A 22488-nucleotide genomic window follows, 5' to 3' on the forward strand; every position below is an offset into this window, starting at 1 on the left:
CCACTGTCTGTGGCACAACATGACAGGAAATTAATTATACTTTAGGAGAAAAAACAATTCAGCAAAAAAACCCAGACTTTGACTAATTGTGAGACTAAAAGTGAATGTAACAACTTCATCAAAGTAGCGCACAGGGATTTGGCGGCGAGTGTATTTGCGTGACTTGCGTCAATTCAGAGCATCCAATCAGTAGCGAGACGAGAAGCACGTGTACACTGGAAGCTGCATGTGATCACAAACAAAACAATCTGAAACTACACTTTATCCTTAGTGAAATGAAAACGTTCCTGTTATTTCCCAACCTAAATCCATCAGTTGCATGGGTTATTTTATGTGAAGGCCTAAATATAGACCTCATGCGCCACTGGCGCGCCAGAGAAACGAGGGCGCCGCCATCTTTATTGTCTTTTAACTTCCGTTTTTGCGGTCGCTCTGTATATCTCTATGGCATCGCTGTCCATGAGTAATTAGCTTTTGAAGTGGATTTACTTAATGTAAGGTTAACGAAAGTTATCATGAGGATTGTATTGTTAAAAAGCAGATGTCTTAACAAATGTCAGTCGACCGGGAACATTTTAAAACGAGCCGTTCATTCATAAATACGCAAGATCGTTGTGATGACCGGAAGTCAAAAGACAACGAGCGCGGCGCTGAAAAGGGGCGGGGCTACATAAGGTCTATAATATGTTTAACACAAAAGTAGGACAGAGACATCATGAGTAAATAATCAGTAAATAAGTAAATTAATAAAATCACACATAATATCTGTAAATAAATTAATTTTATTTGAGACATGACTGGAGTAGCTGTGCAAGTGTGTTTGTCTGGCGCTTCTAGTGTCGACGGCTCCACTGACTCTCAAACTCAGTCCTGGAGGGCCACTGTCCTGCACAGTTTAGCTCCAACCCTGATCAAACACACCTAGCTGTGAGTTTCTAGTGATCCCGAAGACATTGATTAGCTTGCTCAGGTGTGTTTGATCAGGGTCGGAGCTAAACTGTGCAGGACAGTGGCCCTCCAGGACCGAGTTTGAGAATGAGAGCGATCTAGTGTGTCTCCGTCGCATTATTACCGTGTTTTAAAAAGCCTGATGATAACAAAAGTACGTTTAAGTCAAATAATATGTTTTCCTTTTTGGGAAAAACTCCACCAAGGAACATGACAGTAACAACATAAATGTTATTTATTTTTTTACATGTTGCACTAAACTGTACTAAAATCCCAAAAGAAAATTAACACAGTGAAACAAAAACACATATCCCAAAATAGACCCAATTATGTTTCTTTTAACTGCAGATAAATCTCTTCTTCTCATAGCAAGTTATAATCTTTGTGATAAGTCTCTTATTCTTGTTTTATCATCTCTTTTCGGGTTCACCAACGGGCAACAGTCAGACGTCCTGCTTGTGCCGATGAAGAAAAAGGTAAAAAAAAAAAAATAATTACAAATCCTTCCAAAATATCTGACAATAAGCATCATCATCATCATCATCATCATCAACAATAAACATTTTCAGTCCCAGCAAACCACGACTTGATTAACATTCACAATGCAAGTCTGGGTTGAACATAAACATTTATTTTTCCAGAATATATTCCAAAAGAAAGTGCTGCAGACCTATAAACATATAATAACACTCATTTTTACTGTCCTCCGGCGCTCATAAAGATGATGAAGTTCATTGGGAAAAGAAACAAAATGAGAATTTCATGGTCAACAGTGTCCAATAGCAAAGCCCCCACATATGAAAGACCCAAGCGCTTTGAGACTTTGGAAAACAAGCTTTTAATCTGACGGTGTTGCCAAAACTCTTCTAGCGCGCGCGTTTTAAAATGATTTTGCAGACATTAATCTGTAAGTGCTTTTGACTTCACTTGGATTGTGCGATTGTGTTTCCCACTTCTCCAAAACTTCTGCATAGTGCGGAGCGGCAAACATTCATTCACTCAGCATCATGTTGAAGAACTGAAATTGCAAAGTAAATTTCTAAGGTGCTTTGCCGCCTTCTCAAATGTGGGACGGGTGCGTTCTAGCTAGAGCGGCACTGAACCTGGCCCTCTGAGCTGTCGTCCTCATCCGAGCCCTCGGCTCCTCTGCTGCTCAGGCCTGTGATGCGGTAGCCCATGTTCAACAGCATCACCTCCAGCGGATCCGCATTCATGCGCCGTTGGTTGGCTTGCGCCGCGCTCTCCATGTCCTCCACCACCCGACAGTTCTCATTCTCCGACTGACGGTCGGCCGTGCCGGAGAGACGGAGGAGAAAAGAAGTTTGGAAGTCACTTTTGGTGCAATCAACAGTCTGACAAAGGCCTCGTTTACACTGTCAGTGAAATGTGACCCAATTCCGATTTTTTGCTCATATGTGACACAGATCGGATGTGTTCTATGACCGTGTAAACAGGAAAAAAAACGCATGCATTCGGATATTTCGAGATCGGTTTCAGGCTTCATTCATATGTGGAAATAAATCGGATATGTGCCAATGCGACTGTCATGTAAACAGGCAGTTCGGATTTTCTGAGGCATTAGGCGACGTCTCCGCGGATTAATGACGAGAGAAACTCCGACGCGCGTCTGCAAAGGGACGAAACGTGTCGTCATAGGAGAGGAATGTGAAAAAACGTTGACACAACATATTGTTGTACACAACAAAATTTCAGACCGACCGCTCCTCGTTAAAGCCAATATTTAAACAGAATATGCTCCCACCCGTCCTGAGATCTCTCTCTCACACACAATAACTGAAGCATATGTGCAATGATGGCACTTTTCGTCCTCCTTCGCCTCATAATCATGGTGATGTTTGGAGAACTTCGCATATATCGCAGAGCTAGCATTAAGAATATTTCGCGTCCGTCCATCTGTGCGAGAGAATTTAACCCTTTAAGCATGCGCGATGTTTCAGATAGTATAGCAAGTGTAAACACATGAATCGGATATGGGTCACAGTTGAAAGAACGTGTAACGGACGGTCAAAAAAAAAATCGGATAAAGGTAACAAATCAGAATTGGGCATCAAGACCTGCAGTGTAAACGAGGCCATAGTTTATCATTCTTTGTCTCGCCTCAAGATGCATTACGCCCGTTTCACACATACTCCGTTTGCAGTGCGTATGCGGTGCGTGTTGCGGCGCAGGAACAGCACGCGCTATAGTGCTTTCACATTTATGATGCGTTTACAGTGCGTAACTGATCCGCGCATATACCACAAACACATACTTACTATTTTTATTTCAAATCCAGAAGTTAAGCAGCAACTTAAGTTGTCAGCATTGCGATTCTCTTTGTACACATATACACTATTTAATGGATGTATGCACGTTTAAACACAATTTAAACAACGTATTATTCCATGCATTACTTCTACTTATATTAAGTTGCTCAAGCAAGTGGTCAAATATTTAACCATGTACTTATATTTTAAAAAAACTCGCAAACATTTTAAATTAAAACTTAAAATTGACAAAAACAGCCGACTCTCGTGCCTTGCATGTACATTTTAATACAATAAATCTTGCATGTCACAAAGAACTTGTTTTTCCACCTCCACGAATGAGACAAGTGTTGTTCATTATGTCGCCTTGTTGAGGTGAATTGTAGTTTTCCTTGCTTTACCCCGATATTAAAGTAAAAAGATGAAGTAGTATTTAATTAAATACATTTATGGGGAGATTACTACATTTTATTTGATTGAAGGCATTTATGCTGAAATTACTACATTTTCAGGTCAATCTGTGCTCATTTTGACCACGAAACATGCGCTGTCACTTTAATTGAGCGCGTGCAGCACAGCCGAAATAGACTCTGTGCGGAAACGATCTCTGCACTGCTGTATACACACCGCTCCTGAACCGGATCGCCGGACCGCATCCGCGTGCAGTGTGAATGCTCTGACCCGTTTACGTGGGTACAGAAAAAAATACGCACTGCAAACGGAGTATGTGTGAAACGGGCGTTAGATTAGTGCTGCACGATGTTGGAAAAAACTGCAATATTTTATAATCATTACTGTCATTCATTATGTCACTGTCAGCATTAATTTATTCATCAGTCATAATGACACACGCCACTGATGTGTCAAACTGGACAGAAATGGGAGTCGGTTCGTACCTCTGGTCTTGGGTTCCACAGCCGCACTACGGGGTCGATGCCGCTGGTGGCCAGGAAGCAGTAGCTGGGGTGCGGCTGGAGGCAGTTCACTATAGACTCGTCCCCCTGTAAGACCCGCACCAGGTTCGTTGTCTCTTTGTTCCAGATGAAAAATGACCCATCATCTGAACCGCTCACAATGTACTGGCCTTTACTGTAGAGCGACAACCAAACAAGTCATGTGCTGTTGTCTTGTATTCAGATCCTCGTTTAGCAGCAGATATGACATGCATCAGAGGCATAGACAAGAGATTTATATTAAGGCGAGACAAAAAACATTTTTTTTTTTCACTGGTCAATTTTGAGATTTGGGGATATTAGTCTTCAATAACATCTCTTCTTTCACACTTGTGGTGAAAAAAAGTTCGAAATACACATTTAGGTCTTTATTTTACTACACTTTGTCTGTTTGCGTCTGTAGATTTCTCATAAATTCAACAAAAGTTGGCGTTCTTAATCAACATCACTGTCTGCTCTCTGTCATCACACACACCGTTAGAAAGCTCTCTCTCTCTCCTGTACAATGCTGTCGGATCCAAATATGGTCATTTCCTTTTTATCAGCAACCAATCGTGAAAGTAAAAGGGCTGAATGCGCAATCTCATTGGCTGATGATAAATCTTTAAAGCCCGTTTTCTCAAAATGACTTTTCTCTCATTCTCCAAGTCCGAAATCTCCACTTCAGTAGCACCGATATACACCACACTCTCCAGTCTTGTACCTAGTTATATTATGAAGACATTTACAGAGGGATTTGTAAATATATTATTCCTAGCCTGATTTATATAACATTTTATTCCAAAAAAAACATGGCGAAAATAAATGAAGGCTATTGACAGTATATTCTGATTTACAGGATAACAAAAGTAGATATCCATAAACCCTCTGTAATTTTTTGTCCATCTAATATGTGAACACAATGAAAAAATAATTTTGAACCTGGCTTTATCCAATACTCAGATTTAGTTTTTTTAAAATATATGCAAATTAGCGCATATTTAATTAGATAATGCATAATTTGCATATTTAAACATTAAATTACAGAAAACTTGTAATAATTTTTTTTCTCATCTTAATGTAGGCAATAAAGTGGGAAAGCTTCATGGTGATATCTGCTAGTTAGAAATTTTCCCCTATTCACCTGAAGTGTCTTGCCTTAAAGGGGGAATTAACAAAAACTGTCAAAAATAACAGCGCTTTGCGTCATCCGGCTGACTTTTGCTGACAATTAAACTGGGATATCTGGGTGCAGGTAACACAGAGAAAGAAAATACATTGTTTTAATATACTACCTACACTGTAACAATATAAACCTGGTTAAAAATCAGCAAACTTGTAATTTAAATGCATTTGGCAGATGCTTTTATCCAAGTGACTTACAATGCATTCATTCAACATTGTATGTATTGCCTGAGAATCAACCCTGGGGCCGGTTTCACAAAGCTATTTTAGACCGGTCTATAGTGTTAGACGAGTCTATAATGTGCTCATAGTCTAGTCTAATGCAAGTTAGACTGTTTCACAAAAATAAAGACTGACTTAATTTAGACCAAAAACTAATAATTAGACCCCTTCCCCCCCCCAGGCTAACTTAGGTCTAAGACTCTGTTACCTTGGCAACCAGCAGTAACAATCAGTTACATTACAAACAGCCAAAAGAAAAGGGAAAATGGCTCATCATTTAAACATTTCTTCTTGTTACTACATTCTCCACTAAATGTCCCAAGTAAAATGTCCTTGTAACTGTTATACTCCTCCAACAAACACATATTATCCGCTGGGGTAAACTGCACTGAGCGGCTGAATGCGCTTACTCGATCCGCCATGTTTTTTGTCTTATTTTACCCAGAATGCATTGCAGTGTAGTCCTACTTAAGATAGTCAAGAGTCTTAAGTGCTTTGTGCAACGATCTGATTTAGATGTCTATCTGAAGTCTGACTATCTACTATATTTAAGCCATAGTCAAAGTCTGTCTTTGTGAAACCGGCCCCTGCTGTGCTTTACTGTTTGAGCAACAAGTACCGTTTTTGACAAGTAGATTCAAAATGTGTAACGCAAGAAGAAAAATTACAGTAAAAATGTAGTTAAAATCAAGGTGTGCAACTGAAGTTTAAATGAGAGATGCCAATAAAACATCTTTAAATCATGAAACTAAATGTATTGAAATATTCTTAAGGAAACTGAAATAAAAATGCATTAAAATCATCACAAAATTATTATTAATATGTATTAAAGGGGTGGTATAATGCTCTTTTCACAAGATGTAAAATAAGTCTCTGATGTCCCCAGAGTGTGTGTGTGAAGTTTTAGCTCAAAATAACCCACAGATATTTTTATATAGCATGTTAAAGTTGTCACTTTTTAAGGGTGAGCAAAAATGCACCGTTTTGTGTCTGTCCCTTTAAATGCAAATGAGCTGCTGCTCCCGGCACAGGGGGCGGAGCTACAACAACTTGTGTCCCTGAAAATTTCAAAAACTTTTTTTGTTTAAGTTTAAATGTATGTAGCTGATGTGGAGTCAACTATCTTTTAATCATTGATTAGCATATTCTGTCTTGATAATCTATAAATCGTGTTCCGGGGGGCGGGGTTTATGTAAATTTTAGGGTTAGTGATGTCACTAACCGGGGAGGAATGTGCTGTAGTCCAAACCAGCCGTTTGTTGTAGTCCTTTAAAAGCAATTTTTAAAAAAGAAAATATCTCCCTTTGAGCATTGTAACTTTGCAGATGTTGTTTATGCTCAAACATCAACATTACACACTAACTAAAGTTAGAAAAGTGAAATCATAATCAACCACCCCTTTAAATACATCACCCAGCCCTAATTCATAAGAGGGGAAAATAATGCATCAGTAAATAAACTGACCTTCCAAAGAAGTTTGCTTCCTTAATGTCAGTGGTCGTGTTGCAGTGGCCACAATAGCGATGCTTGTAGTCGAAGCTTCGCTCTCTGAGAACGATCTCATCCTCCGGGATGGACTCTTTCCGGCTGAAATTGTGAAAGCGGATGGAGCTGTTCCCCTTTTTGTCGTCAGCTAGAATCAGATGCATGAAAAATATCCAGAATCCTTATTATTAAAATGCATCCGCAAACACAAAATACAATATCCAAGTCAGACAAGACGAGAACCTACAGGAGTCTGTTTTTGAGAAGAGCGCAGCCTTGATGTCTTTGTCGAGTGCGTCACAAGCGCTGCTGTGCGCCTGGTCTGGAAACTTGCCCTTGAAGTCATCTAGACACTCCAGGGCCTCGGCGATGTACTTGAGCTCAAAGAGGCAGCGCGCTAAACGGAAGTGTGCCTTCAGGTGGCCTGGGTTCAGGGACAAGGCCTTAAGACAGTCTCGCAGCGCGTCATAGTGATCACCGTCCCTGTCAGAGGCGAGAGCAAAGCCACATGATGCTCTTCACATTAAAACACTGATTATTACAAGACACTACAAGGCAAAACCAGTGTTTTTTTCATGCACTGGTCAATTTGAGACTTATTTTGCTTCCATATCACGTCTTCTTTCAGACTAGTGGGAAGAAATCGACCAAAATACACTTTTAAGTGTTTATTTTATTGGACTATTTATTTGCATCTGTAGATTTCAGAGTCAGAAATCTCCACTTCAGCAGCTTTACATACACCAAACTTTACAGTTTTATTCCTAGTTTTATTGACAGTATTTTTGGAGTTAAAAAAAAATCCCCTCTGTACCTGTTAATTATGTCAACCAAAACAAACAAGAATTTTGAGCCTGGATTTCTGTTCTGGAAAGGTACATATTTAATTAGATAATATATACAGTACAGGCCAAAAGTTTGGACACATTACTATTTTTAATGTTTTTGAAAGAAGTTTCTTCTGCTCATCAAGCCTGCATTTATTTGATCAAAAATACAGGAAAAAATTTAATATTGTGATATATTATTACAATTTAAAATAATTGGTTTTCAATTTATTATACTTTAAATTATCATTTTTTTTCTGTGATGCAAAGCTGAATTTTCAGGATCATTACTCCAGTCTATCACATGATCCTTTAGAAATCATTCTAATATGATGATTCATTATCAAAGTTGGAAACAGTTCTGCTGCTTAATATTTTTTCATAACCTGTGATACTTTTTTAGGATACTTTGATTAATAAAAAGTAAAAAAAATAAATAAAAAAAAGCAAATGTTTTAAAAATAAAAACAATATACACTACTGGTCAGTCATTCGGGGTCAGTCATTTTTTTCTTTCTTTTTTTGAAATAAATCAATACTTTTATTCAGCAAGGATGTGTTAAATTGATAAAAAGTGATAGTAAAGAAGATTTATATTATTAGAAAATATTTTTTTATTTTGAATAAATGCAGTTCTTTTTAACCTTTTATTCATCAAATATATTAGGCAGCAGAACTGTGTCCAACACTCATAATAAATCAGAATATTAGAATGATTTCTAAAGGATCATGTGATAGACTGGAGTAATGATCCTGAAAATTCAGCTTTGCATCACAGAAATAAATGATAATTTAAAGTATAATAAATTGAAAACCAATTATTTAAAATTGTAATAATATATCACAATATTACATTTTTTGCTGTATTTTTTATCAAATAAATGCAGGCTTGATGAGCAGAAGAAACTTCTTTCAAAAACATTAAAAATAGTAATGTGTCCAAACTTTTGGCCTGTACTGTATATTTGAACATAAAATTTCTGAAAACTTGTAATACAAAACAATTGTCATAATGTACTTTAATGAATCAACTGGGGAAAGGATGGTAATATTGATTAGTTAAAATCTGACCTTATTCACCTGTGGTGTCTTGCCTTAAAGCACAAATACTGTGGATGTAATTAAACAAATCTAAACTTGGCATGCGCTGAATGCATCTTCTTCAACCTGAGATGTGCTGTTTCCAAAGTCAACGTGATGCTTTTTTTTAACCAAATCATGCAGCATTTCTTGCATCAAAAGCATTTATCATACCATTTTCGTTTCATGTATGCAGCAGCACGGTTTCCGTACAGCATAGCATTTTGACTGGCTTCATGGAGGCCTAGACTGTAGAGCTGAATGGCTTGAGTCCACTGCTGCTGCGCGAACGCTTCATTGGCCTGTTGCTTGATCCTCTCCAGATAAGGAGGAAGATCACTGGAGCCACTGATGCAGAGACACAAATACAGACAGCAACAATTACTCCAACTCAAACTAGTCTGTGACAAATGAATGGGAAATAACATCATATAAACAAGGACAGCGACAGAATCAATAGCCATGTTTCCAACCACCTATTTTTATGCAAATTTTGGGGGAAAAACACTAAATGGAACATTCAAAATGTGCATAAAATCCAAAAATGTATCCGTTTACATTTGTTTGTAAACTTGTTTAATTTCCTCCCAGAGCTTTCCCAAACACCAGACATCCGAATGCAGGATAACATGACAGTATTAAGTTAGTAAAAAGAGCCAGCGTGGCATCTCCACTTGCAGCAACTTCCATTTTTATTACACATATTTTGCGCCAATTTCCCAGGAACAATTTTGAGTGAGACAGTCCAAAGTTGCAACTTTGGTTGGAAACATAATTAAAGATGCAGTCGGCATAACACACATGAATCAATGTTACCTGGTCAATTTGGCCAGTTTAAGGCGGCTTGCAGGAAGATGAATCCCATTGGACACACCGTTGGTGGTTTTTCCATTTTGTACCTCTGCCAGAAGATGCCCATCATGAACAACAATTAATCAAGAATGGTTTTGAGATTGTGTTGTGAGACTAGTTCTTCCTCGAGATTCAATGTTTTAATAGCTTTTCTTATTTAAACTTCAGTAGTAAGAAGTTTTAGAGCCTGTAAGTTTGATACATTTCTGTGAAATAATTTCAATGAATCAATTCATCTGCTTTATCACTGCAAAATGTTTACTGCATTTAATATAAATCTACTTAAAACATCTTTTCCAAGTTAAAAAGATGGTTCCTTTGACCAGAAATATATATATATATTTTGTTTTTGACATTTTTTTAATATTTCCATATTTTTTTTGCTATATTAATCAAGTCAAGCCATATTTCTGTACTTTTTACAATGCAAATGGTTTCAAAGCAACTTCACAGTGATAAACAGAAAATAACAGTATTAATGTTGCAAAGTTCCTAATTATGAAATTAATTTCAGCTGTAAATAAGTGTTAAAAAGACAAGTGTCATTATTCAGCTCAATTTAGTTCAAAGTTGCACAACCCTAGTAATTATTAATTATGATCCTAAATGCAATAAAACTGACTGATATATTTATAAATTATTAAATAAATACAGTAGTCAACCTTTGAAGTGGATCAAAACCTTTCATCAAAGTTATACATGAATTTTGAACAATACCCGTTCTTGTCTCAGGACAACTTTGATTAACTTTTTTGCTCTACTTCAGAATGACTAGTGTAGTTGCTTCCAAGACAGCATTCACAGCTTACCTGATGACGGGTGGCACTTTTTGGGCAGCAGAAAAGTGTACGGTCTCTGTTTGAACGTCAGATCAAATAAATATACCTGCAAACAGGAAGCAGTAATGTGTAACTGTGCATTAAACAGGAAGCAGTGATGCGTAACTGTGCATTAAACATCTATAGTGCTGCACGTAAACCTCACTAGTTAATTACCTGTTCTCCACCCATGTTTACCAGCAGTTCAGTACCGTCGGGACTGAACGTAACATAGGTTGCCACCAGAACTCGTAATCTGTTATTATAGTCAGGAAGCTTGACAGGTAAGTGACCTGCAAACGGAGATAAATATCTGTAAAAGCAGGTTTTTCCCAACACATCCGGGAGCAACGCAATGATACGGACTACAAACCTGCGACATAGTACTGTCCAGCACCATCCGGTATCGATTTCCGTTTGTCGCAAAATGTATGAACACCAGCTGAGGTACTTTGGCTCATTGACTTCCTAGAAGGCAGACAAGAATGTAACATTACACCCTAAAGAACGCATCCCTGAAATATCATCATAATAACAGGAACGTGGATCTTTAACCATATAAGTTGACCATAATAACCATATAATTATGCTTATAACCATAGAACCAATATAAGTTGTTTTTATGAAATTAAACGTGCTTTGCATTAGTGATTTATATAATGCAATTAACATTAAGATCATTTTATTTTTTTTAAATTTCACTTAATTTAATTAGTTTCGGCTTGTTTATGTAATGAATGCCAATATAATTTGTTTTATACCTATATTTTTCATTTTAGATCAGGTCTGAATACCGCTGATTGTTAAGTATATGTTGGGAAGGTGTATGTTTGCACGTTTAAAGTGTTTAATGTTTGTATATATTTCATTTTACTTTTCCATTATCTTACATTATTTGTGATTGTAATAATAAACTGACTTATAAATCAGTATGTGTGTGTGTGTGTGGGGGGGGGGGGGGGGGATGCAATTTTAAAGGGATACTTGACCGTTTTTTCATATTAAACTATGTTATTCCCTTAACTAAGACGAGTTGATACATACCTCTCTCGTCTCAGTGCGTGCACTAAATCCCTCTGTCTTGCGGTGAAACTTTGTTAGCCCAGTTCATTTAATATGGGCCAAGCAGAGAAGCTACCAAACACCTCCACGTTTTCCCTATTTAAATACAGTTACTCGCGTAGTGTAACTCGACCTAGGACGGTGACACAAAACAAAACGTTGCGCTTTTCTAAGCGTGTAAAATGGATAACTATTTTGTATGGCGGAATACCATAGCAAGTGCTTGTAAGCACTTCGACTTGGCGCAGTAATATCTTCACTAGAGGGAGCGGGGGCCGGTGAGAGGATTTTTCCACGAGTGAAGATATTACTGCGCCAAGTCGAAGTGCTTACAAGCACTTGCTATGGTATTCCGCCATACAAAATAGTTATCCATTTTACACGCTTAGAAAAGCGCAACGTTTTGTTTTGTGTCACCGTTCTAGGTCGAGTTACACTTCGCGAGTAACTGTATTTAAATAGGGAAAACGTGGAGGTGTTTGGTAGCTTCTCTGCTTGGCCCATATTAAATGAACTGGGCTAACAAAGTTTCACCGCAAGACAGAGGGATTTAGTGCACGCACTGAGACGAGAGAGGTATGTATCAACTCGTCTTAGTTAAGGGAATAACATAGTTTAATATGAAAAAACGGTAAAGTATCCCTTTAACTAAGACGAGTTGATGCATACCTCTCTCGTCTCAGTGCGTGCACTCAATCGCTCTGGTGCGCGGCGACACTTTGATAGCACTTAGCTTAGCCCAGATCATTCATTAGGATCCAAACAGAGATGAAGTTAGAAGCGACCAAACACCTCCACGTTTTCCCTATTTAAATACAAGTTTAAAGACCAAGTATGGTGACACAAAATAAAACGTGGCGCTTTTCTAAGCGGGTAAAAAGGATAACTATAATGTATGGCGGAATAGCACTCGGGAGCACTTCGACTCGGCGCAGTAATATCATCACTCCTGAAAAATCCTCTCCCTCTCACTTCTGTCATTAGAACCAACGTGACTTTTTAATGCGCCGAGTCGAAGTGCTCTCGAGTGCTATTCCGCCATACATTATAGTTATCCTTTTTACCCGCTTAGAAAAGCGCCACGTTTTATTTTGTGTCACCATACTTGGTCGTGTAACTACTCGTGTAACTGTATTTAAATGGGGAAAACGTGGAGGTGTTTGGTCGCTTCTAGCTTCATCTCTGTTTGGGTCCTAATGAATGAACTGGGCTAAGCTAAGTGCTATCAAAGTGTCGCCGCGCGCCAGAGCGATTGAGTGCACGCACTGAGACGAGAGAGGTATGCATCAACTCGTCTTAGTTAAGGGAATAACATAGTTTAATATGAAAAAACTGGTGAAGGATCCCTTTAATGCAACTTATGTTCTGGAAAATAGAGTAATTTGAAATAGTATTTCAAGAAATATTCCACCCAAAATGTTTAATTTTTGTCATTGTTTACTCACCCTCATGTTGTTTTCAAATCCATTCAGCCGATCTCCAGGTCTGGCGGTACCACTTTTAGCATAGCTTAGCATAGATCATTGAATCGGACAGGACCATTAGCATCTCTCTCAAAAAAATGACCAAAGAGTTTCGATATTTTTCCTATTTAAAACTTGACTCTTCTGTAGTTACATCGTGTACTAAGACCGACGGAAAATGAAAAGTTGCGATTTTCTAGGCTGATATGGATAGGAACTATACTCTCATTCCTGCGTAATAATCAAGAAACTTTGCTGCCGTACCATGAGTCCAGCAGGCGTAATGATATGACGCAGCGCCTGAAAATAGTCCCCAGCTCGGTAGACTATAGGGTCGACTATTTTCAGGCGCTGAAGAAAAAATTGGTAATTTTTTTGAGAGAGATGCTAATGGTCCTGTCCGATTCAATGATCTATGCTAAGCTATGCTAAAAGTGGTACCGCCAGACCCGGAGATCGGCTGAATGGATTCGAAAACGGTAAGACTCAACTGTTTAACTCTGGGGGAGTTGTAAAATGAGCCTATTTCCAAAAAAAAGTGGAGTATCCCTTTAATAATACAACTAAAATCACCTGTGATTGTGGATCATTCTGATGTCGTAGAGCCGGACAAAAGGCCCGTTCGCTCCCACGGCCATGTAGTTGTTGTCACGAGGGTTGATCGCCAGACATTTGGCTTCCACAAGCTGCCCGCAATACTCCGTCAGGTCTATCAACACCTCCGAGCGTTTACTGCTCTCTCTCAGATCATACTGCCTGGGTAGAAGGGAAATAAAATGGTTAACAGACTTGAAATGTAAAGCGAGTATTGATGGTCTATATATGGCAGATTGGAAAAGGAAAGAAAATTATTACATTTTAGTGTCAGATTATTATTTTTTCCCCTTTTGTAACAATCGCTTACAAGAAGTGTACGGGTCCATCCATAGAGAATGTGTTTTTGCATTCCACTGCGCTACTTTTCCATTGTTTTTCCATGTAAACACACACTAGATGAACGTGTTTGACCGTTTGCTGATGTAGAGGAATTACATAATGTACTACAAACTAAGTAAAAACTTAAAAAGTCATCCTACACTATTCACATTTGACCTTTTTTTGACCGTGAAATGACACTATTGTGACCACACACTTCCAGACACCTGTATAAAGCTCATATTTTCCGACTGTTCATGTGTCCTCTACATGCAGAGCATTGAAGACTCAGCGAGGCAGTCAGTTTTGGCATTAGCCAGAGACCTGCTGTGTTCTTTCATATCCAAACATCATTCAGTGCCAGGGCATTTGCATGCTCCCCGATGGGCGATACTACCCTGCAGCCAACACAACATCTGGAGATGCAGTTTTCAAGGGCATATAAGCTGGTTCCCATGAGCCTGTTTAACTTCAAGGAGAACATATATGATTAAACTTCAGCTGGAGGCTTGTGTCCATCCCCTCGAGATTCAACACGGCTAACGGCACGTCAGCACCAGTGTTGCCAACGCTCGCAAGACAAATAAGTAACCGCAGCTTCAAAAAACAAGCCCAATATCATTAGATTATTTATTATAATATAGTGGGACATTATTATACAGTACAGGTCAAAAGTTTGGACACATTACTATTTTTAATGTTTTTGAAGGAAGTTTCTTCTGCTCATCAAGCCTGCATTTATTTGATCAAAAATACAGAAAAAAAATGTAATATTGTGATATATTATTACAATTTAAAATAATTGGTTTTCAATTTATTATACTTTAAATTATCATTTATTTCTGTGATGCAAAGCTGAATTTTCAGGATCATTACTCCAGTCTATCACATGATCCTTTAGAAATCATTCTAATATGATGATTCATTATCAAAGTTGGAAACAGTTCTGCTGCTTAATATTTTTTCATAACCTGTGATACTTTTCTAGGATACTTTGATGAATAAAAAGAAATCTTTTGTAACAACAATATACACTACTGGTCAGTCATTTGGGGTCAGTAATTTTTTTTCTTTCTTTTTTTGAAATAAATCAATACTTTTATTCAGCAAGGATGTGTTAAATTGATAAAAAAGTGATAGTAAAGAAGATTTATATTATTAGAATTTTTTTTATTTTTTTTTTATAAATGCAGTTCTTTTTAACCTTTTATTCATCAAATATATTAGTCAGCAGAACTGTGTCCAACACTCATAATAAATCAGAATATTAGAATGATTTCTAAAGGATCATGTGATAGACTGGAGTAATGATCCTGAAAATTCAGCTTTGCATCACAGGAATAAATAATTTTTTTAAGTATATTCAAATAGAAAACTATTATTTTAAGTTGTAATAATATTTCACAATATTACTGTTTTTTTTCTGTATTTTTGATCAAATAAACGCAGCCTTGATAAGCATTAGAGACTTCTTTCAAAAATATAAAAAAACGTAATGTTTACAAACTTTTGACCTGTACTGTATAGTGGGAGTATCCTCTGATCAGTGACCTGTGAGCAGAATATGTGCAGATATGGAAAAGGAGAAAAGACAAGCGCACTAAGGGGGGAGTTGTAATATAGCCACATATTTATAATAAAAACAAAATATGTATGTAAAACCATATATATCTACTGTTAGCATTATTACTTGTTTTTCTTATTTAAAGTCTGTAGTGATTAATACATTATAAAAATATATTTTTTAATTAAATTAAGTCCCTCTCCTCCCCTGCACCATCCATCATCTCCCATCATGAACATCTCTGTTGGTGGTATTATTTGTGAAAATGTACACAAGTCTATTTACATCTACTAACTATCATTGCTTGGATTACAACGTCACATGCCTGCGCATTGAATGTGATTTTTCACCAATGAGGGGGAGGAGGGGGGCGAGATGTGTGAGGACGAATTACGCTACAGCACTTTTATTACTGCACTGATTGGCTACTAGCTGTGAGCAGCAGTGTCAATCATGTATTGGAAAAAACAGCTTCACTAAATGTAAAGAAACAAAGTTGCTTGTCAGATTTTCCTAAAAAATAACCTTTTTTTTTTCAAATAAGCCCAAAAAACCGCAACCCATGACACCAGATTTTTTTTAATGCAACTTGCAAAAAAAACTTTCCACTTTTGTGTGCAGCATCAGGGTTATTATCGTTAACTGAAACTAAAACCATTAAAAAACATTTCCGTTACTTGAAAAAATAAACGTTGACTGATATAAAATAAAAACAAAAAACTTTTTATTTCAGTTAGTTGCAAAGGCAAAAATAACTCAATTTACTAAAAAATATATATATATTTAAAAATATATGCATAAACATATTTAAACATAAACAAAAAAAGACAAAACACACGACAAAATTACTAAATTACTCAATTTTAACTAAAATGAATATAAAAATAAAAACTAATTAAAAATATGAATAAAAACAATAAAAGTATATTAATGATACTAAATGAACACTGGTATGCATTAGACCTGAGATTCCCAAACTTTTTGTCATCCGAATCCCTTAAGATTCCCTAAGACATTTACACCAAAGATTCAGTTAATATTTCAATAATTTCACGACACATTCGCATGTTCACGTTTCTCTGATGTTGCCGATAATAATTATAATATATTATAATAATAATAAAATATGAGTAGTAGTAATAGTAGTATGGTTTAACTCTATAAAAATGAAGAAACAAATATAATACTGTTGTAAATTACAATTGTTCTGTAAAATAAAAAAAATATTGATAATTATAATGCTTTGCGTGCTTCACTCTGAAACATGTAGCGCATCAGCCTATACAGTTATTTAATCACATTGCAGCCTTTTGATTTGATAATTGCACTGAGCTTTATCCTAATTATCATGCAGCCCCATTTATTTAGTTAAATTTTTTATTTAATGCAATTATTTGCTTTTATCAACTCACAAACTCAAGCACGTCTGAGGCAGAGACTTCAACTCGCCCTACCTAATGATGCCGTCCTCAGCTGCGCTCCAGAAGGTGTTGGGCCACATGGGGGCCGTTGCGATGCGTTTGACACGGTTAGTGTGGTCTGAGAACATGTGAATGGTCTCCTTCGCCGTCAAGTCGTGCACGTGCACCTTGGTATCGGCGGCTCCTGTGATCAAGATTCGGTCGTCGGAATGAGGGAGGAACTGCAAACACACACACACGTTCATTAAGAATACACATTGTGGCCTATTTACAAGACACTGACTAGAAAAAGCAGACACTTGACGTGGGCTTCACCTTGACTGAGAAGATGTTAGCTGCATGTCCTGTGTGCATAGTGATGAGCTTCCTGTGCCGGAAGGGATCCCAGATGATGGCATGCTGATCATCTGAACCTGAGGCCAGGAGACTAGAAAGGAACAAGCCGAATGAGTTTATGAAGAGACACTGTGAAACGCAGCAAACTGGGTTTTACAACAGAACTTACTCTCCTTTCTCATTCCACTCCAGACAGTTGACACAGCCAGAGTGACCCTGAAAGCAGAGACCATAACTCAGCGCTAAAATATATTAGCAATCCTAATATATACAAAATGGCTCATGTGTGAGCGCAGCATTACTCATTTCACACATGAAGAGGTGTTTATACAGTGAATCTTAAAGATACAGCAGTTGTAAGGGTGTATATATTCAAGAATTAGCAATAAAATAAATGTTTTTGTATTTTTAGTACTATGTTCAAGTCACCATAAATCAAACTGTATCAAAATCAACAATTCTTTAAAATGGATTATTGCAGTATTTATTAAAAATGATTTATGCATGCACAAATAACTCATTCTTGCAGCAACATCTCTTCTTTTCACTGATGATGTGTTTACTGACACGAGGGCGGGACAACCTGTCACTCACATGAGATCAACCAATAGCAAACCATAACAAGAGTCCCGCCCTAAATTCTTGATCCAGAAACTGTTTCACTCAGATATAGTTCACTATAAAATGAAAAGTAAGTCATAATTTACCCACCCTGGTGTTGTTCTAATGCCCTTCTTTCTATTATGGACCACAAAAGGAGAATTGTTTTTAAATGTTCAGCTCGAGCTTGTCCACACAATGGCAGTGAATTGCAACCGGCAATACATACGCACGCCTAGAAATCCCAAAGAAGAATCAGTGTATTTTCTTCACAGAGTTAAATATCTCCGAACCGGAACTCCGTTTGTCAGATGACAGTCAGAATGATAGTTGATAGATGTGACCGCAATGAACACAATGTATATATTCACCTCAGAGAAGAAGGTACACAGGTCCTATTTCATGTCGCGTGTTTGTTAATCCCGATTTCCCACAACTTGTGTGCTTTTTCTGGGTGAGACGGAGTGAACTGCGGCGCTAACAGAGTCACACGAATTTTATTAAATATATAAAATTTGGGTTTGTTTTCCACCAAACCCTATCGTATTCCAGAACATGCTTCTACATGTTGTCACTTCCTCTTGTCTTGAGTCTCTCCATCATTGTCTGACTCCGGTTTGAACATAAAAGGCTAAAAGTTGTTTTAATTGTCAGTGCATGTGTGAGTGCAAGCTCTTGAAGCTCCGCCCCCTGTGCCGGGAGCAGTAGCTCATTTGCATTTAAAGGGACAGACACAAAACGGTGCGTTTTTGCTCACCCTCAAAAATCGACAACTTTAACATGCTATATAAAAATATCTGTGGGGTATTTTGAGCTAAAACTTCACACACACACTCTGAGGACATCAGAGACTTATTTTACATCTTGTGAAAATGGCATTATACCACTCCTTTAAAAAGCTTGATGCTGGTTGCTATTCACTGCCATTATACGGACGAGCACGAACTGAACATTTGAAACAAATTTATCCTTTTGTGGCTCTTAAAAGAAAGAAGAGCAAATCATGACTCAAGTTTCATTTTAAAGGATGATCTGTCCCTTTAAGCATTTTCTTTATAATGGCTTTCTAGGGGAAACATTCAATTTAGTTTAGCTGCATTCACACTCTGGGTGCATATGCTTGCCTGCATATAGTGTGTATTATGCAACCTGTCTTTTGAAAATCATATTTCATATGTTACAAAAACAGCCTTTTTCCACCTTAGAAACATTGCTAAGCTACGTAATATGCTATCAGTTTCTGATGCAGAAAAGTTAGTTCATGCATTCATGACCTCGAGACTGGATTACTGTAATGCCTTATTAGCTGGTTGTCCTGCATCCTCAATAAACAAGCTACAGTTAGTCCAAAATTAGAGTTCTTACGAGATCAAGAAAATATGATCATATAACACCGATTTTATCATCACTGCATTGGTTACCTATAAAGTTCCGTATTAATTACAAGGTATTGCTACTGACTTATAAAGCCCTAAACGGCTTAGCTCCAGTCTATTTAACGGATCTTCTATCGCCCTATAATCCATCGCGCTCTTTAAGATCACTAAATTCAAGGCTTTTGGTCATACCTAGGATATCCAGAACCACCAAAGGAGGGAGAGCGTTTTCACATTTGGCTCCAAAACTCTGGAATAGTCTTCCTGATACTGTTCGTTGCTCAGACTCGCTCTCCCAGTTTAAAACTAGATTAAAGTCGCATCTCTTCAGCCAGGCATTCATATAATCCTACAGTTCAAACTACAATCCGTCCTCTAGCTCATAAATGCCAGAGGAGAACTGGCCCCCGACTGAGCCTGGGTTCTCCCAAGGTTTTTTTTTCTCCATTAGGTCACCTGATGGAGTTTTAGGACACCATTAGGTCACTTGATGGAGTTTTTCAGTTCCTTGCCACTGTTGCCTTTGGCTTGCTCAGTTGGGGATATTTTGGGGATATTTAATTTAATTTGATCAATCAATAAATTCCTCTTGAAACAAACTTTGTTGTATTATTTAAATTGAATACTGTGAAGCTGCTTTGATACAATCTGTATTGTGAAAAGCGCTATACAAATAAACTTGACTATTATCATTCAGATGTATGCTGAGTTTGTTCTTTTAATGTCTCAGTAGATTAGTACTTAGTACAAACCTGGTAAAAAAAAAAAAAAAAAAACTGGCCTTTCATTTTTAAAAGTTATTTTCACTTTTGTGTGCAGAATTCATCAGGGTTATTATCGTTAACTAAAAATAAAACCATAAATACTTGATACTTGAAATAAAATAAACTTATTTTATTTCAGAGGAAAGCCTTGCCCTTGTTTTGCCCTTCAGGTGGGCGCTGTGTATGACGTCACGTAAAAAATATGAATTAACAAACACACAATCATTCATAAATCACCTGTAGTTCGGCCTCCAGCCCCAGACGCTTTATAAACGGGTCGGTCACATGATAGTGCCTCTGGAAGTCCAGCGCTCTCTTCTCCTGCACACACGGATCGACATACATTACAAGACATTTGTACTGCATTTCTTTATTAAACTGGTTTCAAACCTCCTTTGGTGCTCCACATTAACAAAACAACAACATGGAATAACATGAGGGTGAGTAAATAAAGAGGGGATTTTTCTTTTTGGATGAACTATTGCTTTAAATATTTATAATTTGACTAAACTCTTCTACTTTTAACAGGTAAAGCCGTCTCCTCACCCTGATCTGCCTGTGCAGGAGATCACTGGTGACGTTCCGCAGCGACATGGTCTCACAGCACGTCATGGAGGAGCGTCGACTCAGAGTGTTGCATCCAGGTGCCAAAGATCTCTGATCATCTGTGCAACTCAAGCCTCTCGGAGAGGCAGAGCTTCTAGAACGGTAAACAAGACCAGAACAGCAGCTGGTCAGGTCATTTCTCACTTTATGGAAACTTGGACCTGCTTATTCAAGTTAGTTAGAGCGCGAAAATTTCTAACTAACAATTTAAACTGTCGTTCTGTCGCATCTCATTTATTTTTAAATACATAAACCGGTCAAAAGTTTGGAATAATTAAGATGTTTTAATGGTTTTGAAAGAAGTCTCTTAAATGCTCATTCATTAAAAAAATAAATAATAATAATATTGTGAAATTTTAATACAATTTTAACTGGCTGTTTAGTATTTGAATATATGTATAAAATGTAATTTATTCCTGTAATGCAAAGCTGAATTTTCAGCATCATTACTCCAGTCATCAGTGTCACATGATCCTTCAGAAATCCTTCTAATATGAGGATTTGCCGCTCAATTATTATCAGCTCTTAGTTATTAATAATTGTTCTTCATTATAATGCCTTTAGTGTCACTTTTGATCAGTTAGTATATCTTAGCCAAAACTTCTGAGTGTTAGTGTTTTACAGTTTCCACAAAAATATGAAGCAGTATAACTGTTTTCAACATTAATGATAATAATAGGAAATGTCTCTTGAGCAGAAAATCAGCATATTAAAATGAATTTTGAAGGACCATGTGACACTGAAGACTGGAGTAATGATGCTGAAAATTCAGCTTTGTTTCACAGGAATATATTACATTTTGACATATATTAAATAGACAACAGTTCTTTCAAATTGTCATCATATTTCACAATGTAATAAAACTTAATAATTCAAAAACGCTTGACCAATACTGTATGTATGAGATCTGAATACTGCCTTGCCTTTATTATTTGCAAAATTCACAGTACGTTTCTGTGTCAGATATGCATTTAAATTTTAATAATAATCGATTTATTAAAGCATTCCACATCATATGTTTATAGTGACATACGTGCTATTTAACTGTGTAGTTTATCAAGCAGGCCTTATACCAATAACCTCAGCCATAATAAGTTAGTTTATAGCAAATAAATGTATTAATCTGAAATAATTTGACTGTCAGCTGATATGACGCTTTCACCAAAACATAAACAACAGTCAGTAGCATTAGCCGACTAGCGACACATTTAAACTAAATATTTTAATAAATACAAACACTTCTGGCAGCAGTGAAAATATGTTAGTGGTTATTCAATCACAGTCTGTTTGCAATAAAATGTATTAAAAAATATAAAAAGAGCATTTAAGCCCCACATGTGCAATATCGTCTTACCTGAGAGTCTGTCTGGCCTTATTCTGCGCAGCTCGATAAATCGATATTTACGCTTAAACCGGAACAGTGCTTCCAGTAATTAATTTCAATACTTTAATTAGCCGCTGAATAACACCTTCACCTAATAAATGACTAGTTGTGATCAAGCATCGGTGTGATTTTGAAGCCACATTACTAACGAGTTCCTTGACTGAGCGCTGACAGCCCGGGTTGCCAGATCCACGGAAATGCTGCAAATCGGTTGTTTTATTTAGAGAAACGACATGATAGGCTACATTCGATTTTGTTATTATACTTTGCTTTTACTTTTTATTTTATTTTTATTATTATTTAATATATATTTATGTAATTGTACTTGTGTTATATTCACCTGGATTGTTTCAAAAAAAAAATTCAAATACATTATTATGA

The 22488-nt window shown here is 37.1% G+C and overlaps 1 protein-coding gene and 1 long non-coding RNA gene across 3 annotated transcripts; both read right to left on the reverse strand.

The window, feature by feature from the left end:
* Nucleotides 1-1165: 1165 nt before the first annotated feature.
* On the reverse strand, nt 1166-22292 carry wdtc1 (WD and tetratricopeptide repeats 1). Of its 2 annotated transcripts, none has more exons than XM_082150720.1 (16): nt 22078-22292; nt 20664-20814; nt 20355-20438; nt 17547-17593; nt 17357-17468; nt 17075-17262; nt 13715-13897; nt 10990-11084; nt 10794-10909; nt 10608-10683; nt 9763-9847; nt 9121-9294; nt 7287-7522; nt 7019-7187; nt 4112-4304; nt 1166-2228 (listed from the first exon to the last, which is right to left on the reverse strand). In XM_082150720.1, the coding sequence occupies exons 2-16, from the start codon at nt 20727-20729 to the stop codon at nt 2031-2033; spliced, it is 2022 nt and encodes a 673-aa protein (XP_082006846.1). In that variant the 5' UTR covers nt 20730-20814; nt 22078-22292; the 3' UTR covers nt 1166-2030. The 2 variants fall into 2 exon arrangements, with proteins under 2 accessions (XP_082006846.1, XP_082006845.1); XM_082150719.1 differs by having other exon boundaries at nt 20664-20817.
* LOC309484521 lies at nt 11437-13131 on the reverse strand. The gene is made up of 2 exons (XR_014200885.1): nt 12348-13131; nt 11437-11660 (listed from the first exon to the last, which is right to left on the reverse strand). It is a non-coding gene; the product is annotated as an uncharacterized lncRNA (long non-coding RNA).
* Nucleotides 22293-22488: the final 196 nt, after the last annotated feature.

Source organism: Leuciscus leuciscus (genome assembly GCF_965113295.1).
Source record: "Leuciscus leuciscus genome assembly, chromosome: 20".
NCBI lineage: Eukaryota > Metazoa > Chordata > Actinopteri > Cypriniformes > Leuciscidae > Leuciscus > Leuciscus leuciscus.

Bases quoted from the DNA above. Each gene is read 5' to 3' on its own strand.
- wdtc1 (XM_082150720.1), bottom strand. From the start codon at position 20,729: ATGACGTGCTGTGAGACCATGTCGCTGCGGAACGTCACCAGTGATCTC. The intron at 20,439-20,663 runs GTGAGGAGACGG...CCGTGTGTGCAG, and splicing joins TCCTGCACAGGCAGATCAGG to GAGAAGAGAGCGCTGGACTT. The intron at 13,898-17,074 runs GTAGGGCGAGTT...CCTTCTACCCAG, and splicing joins GCTGAGGACGGCATCATTAG to GCAGTATGATCTGAGAGAGA.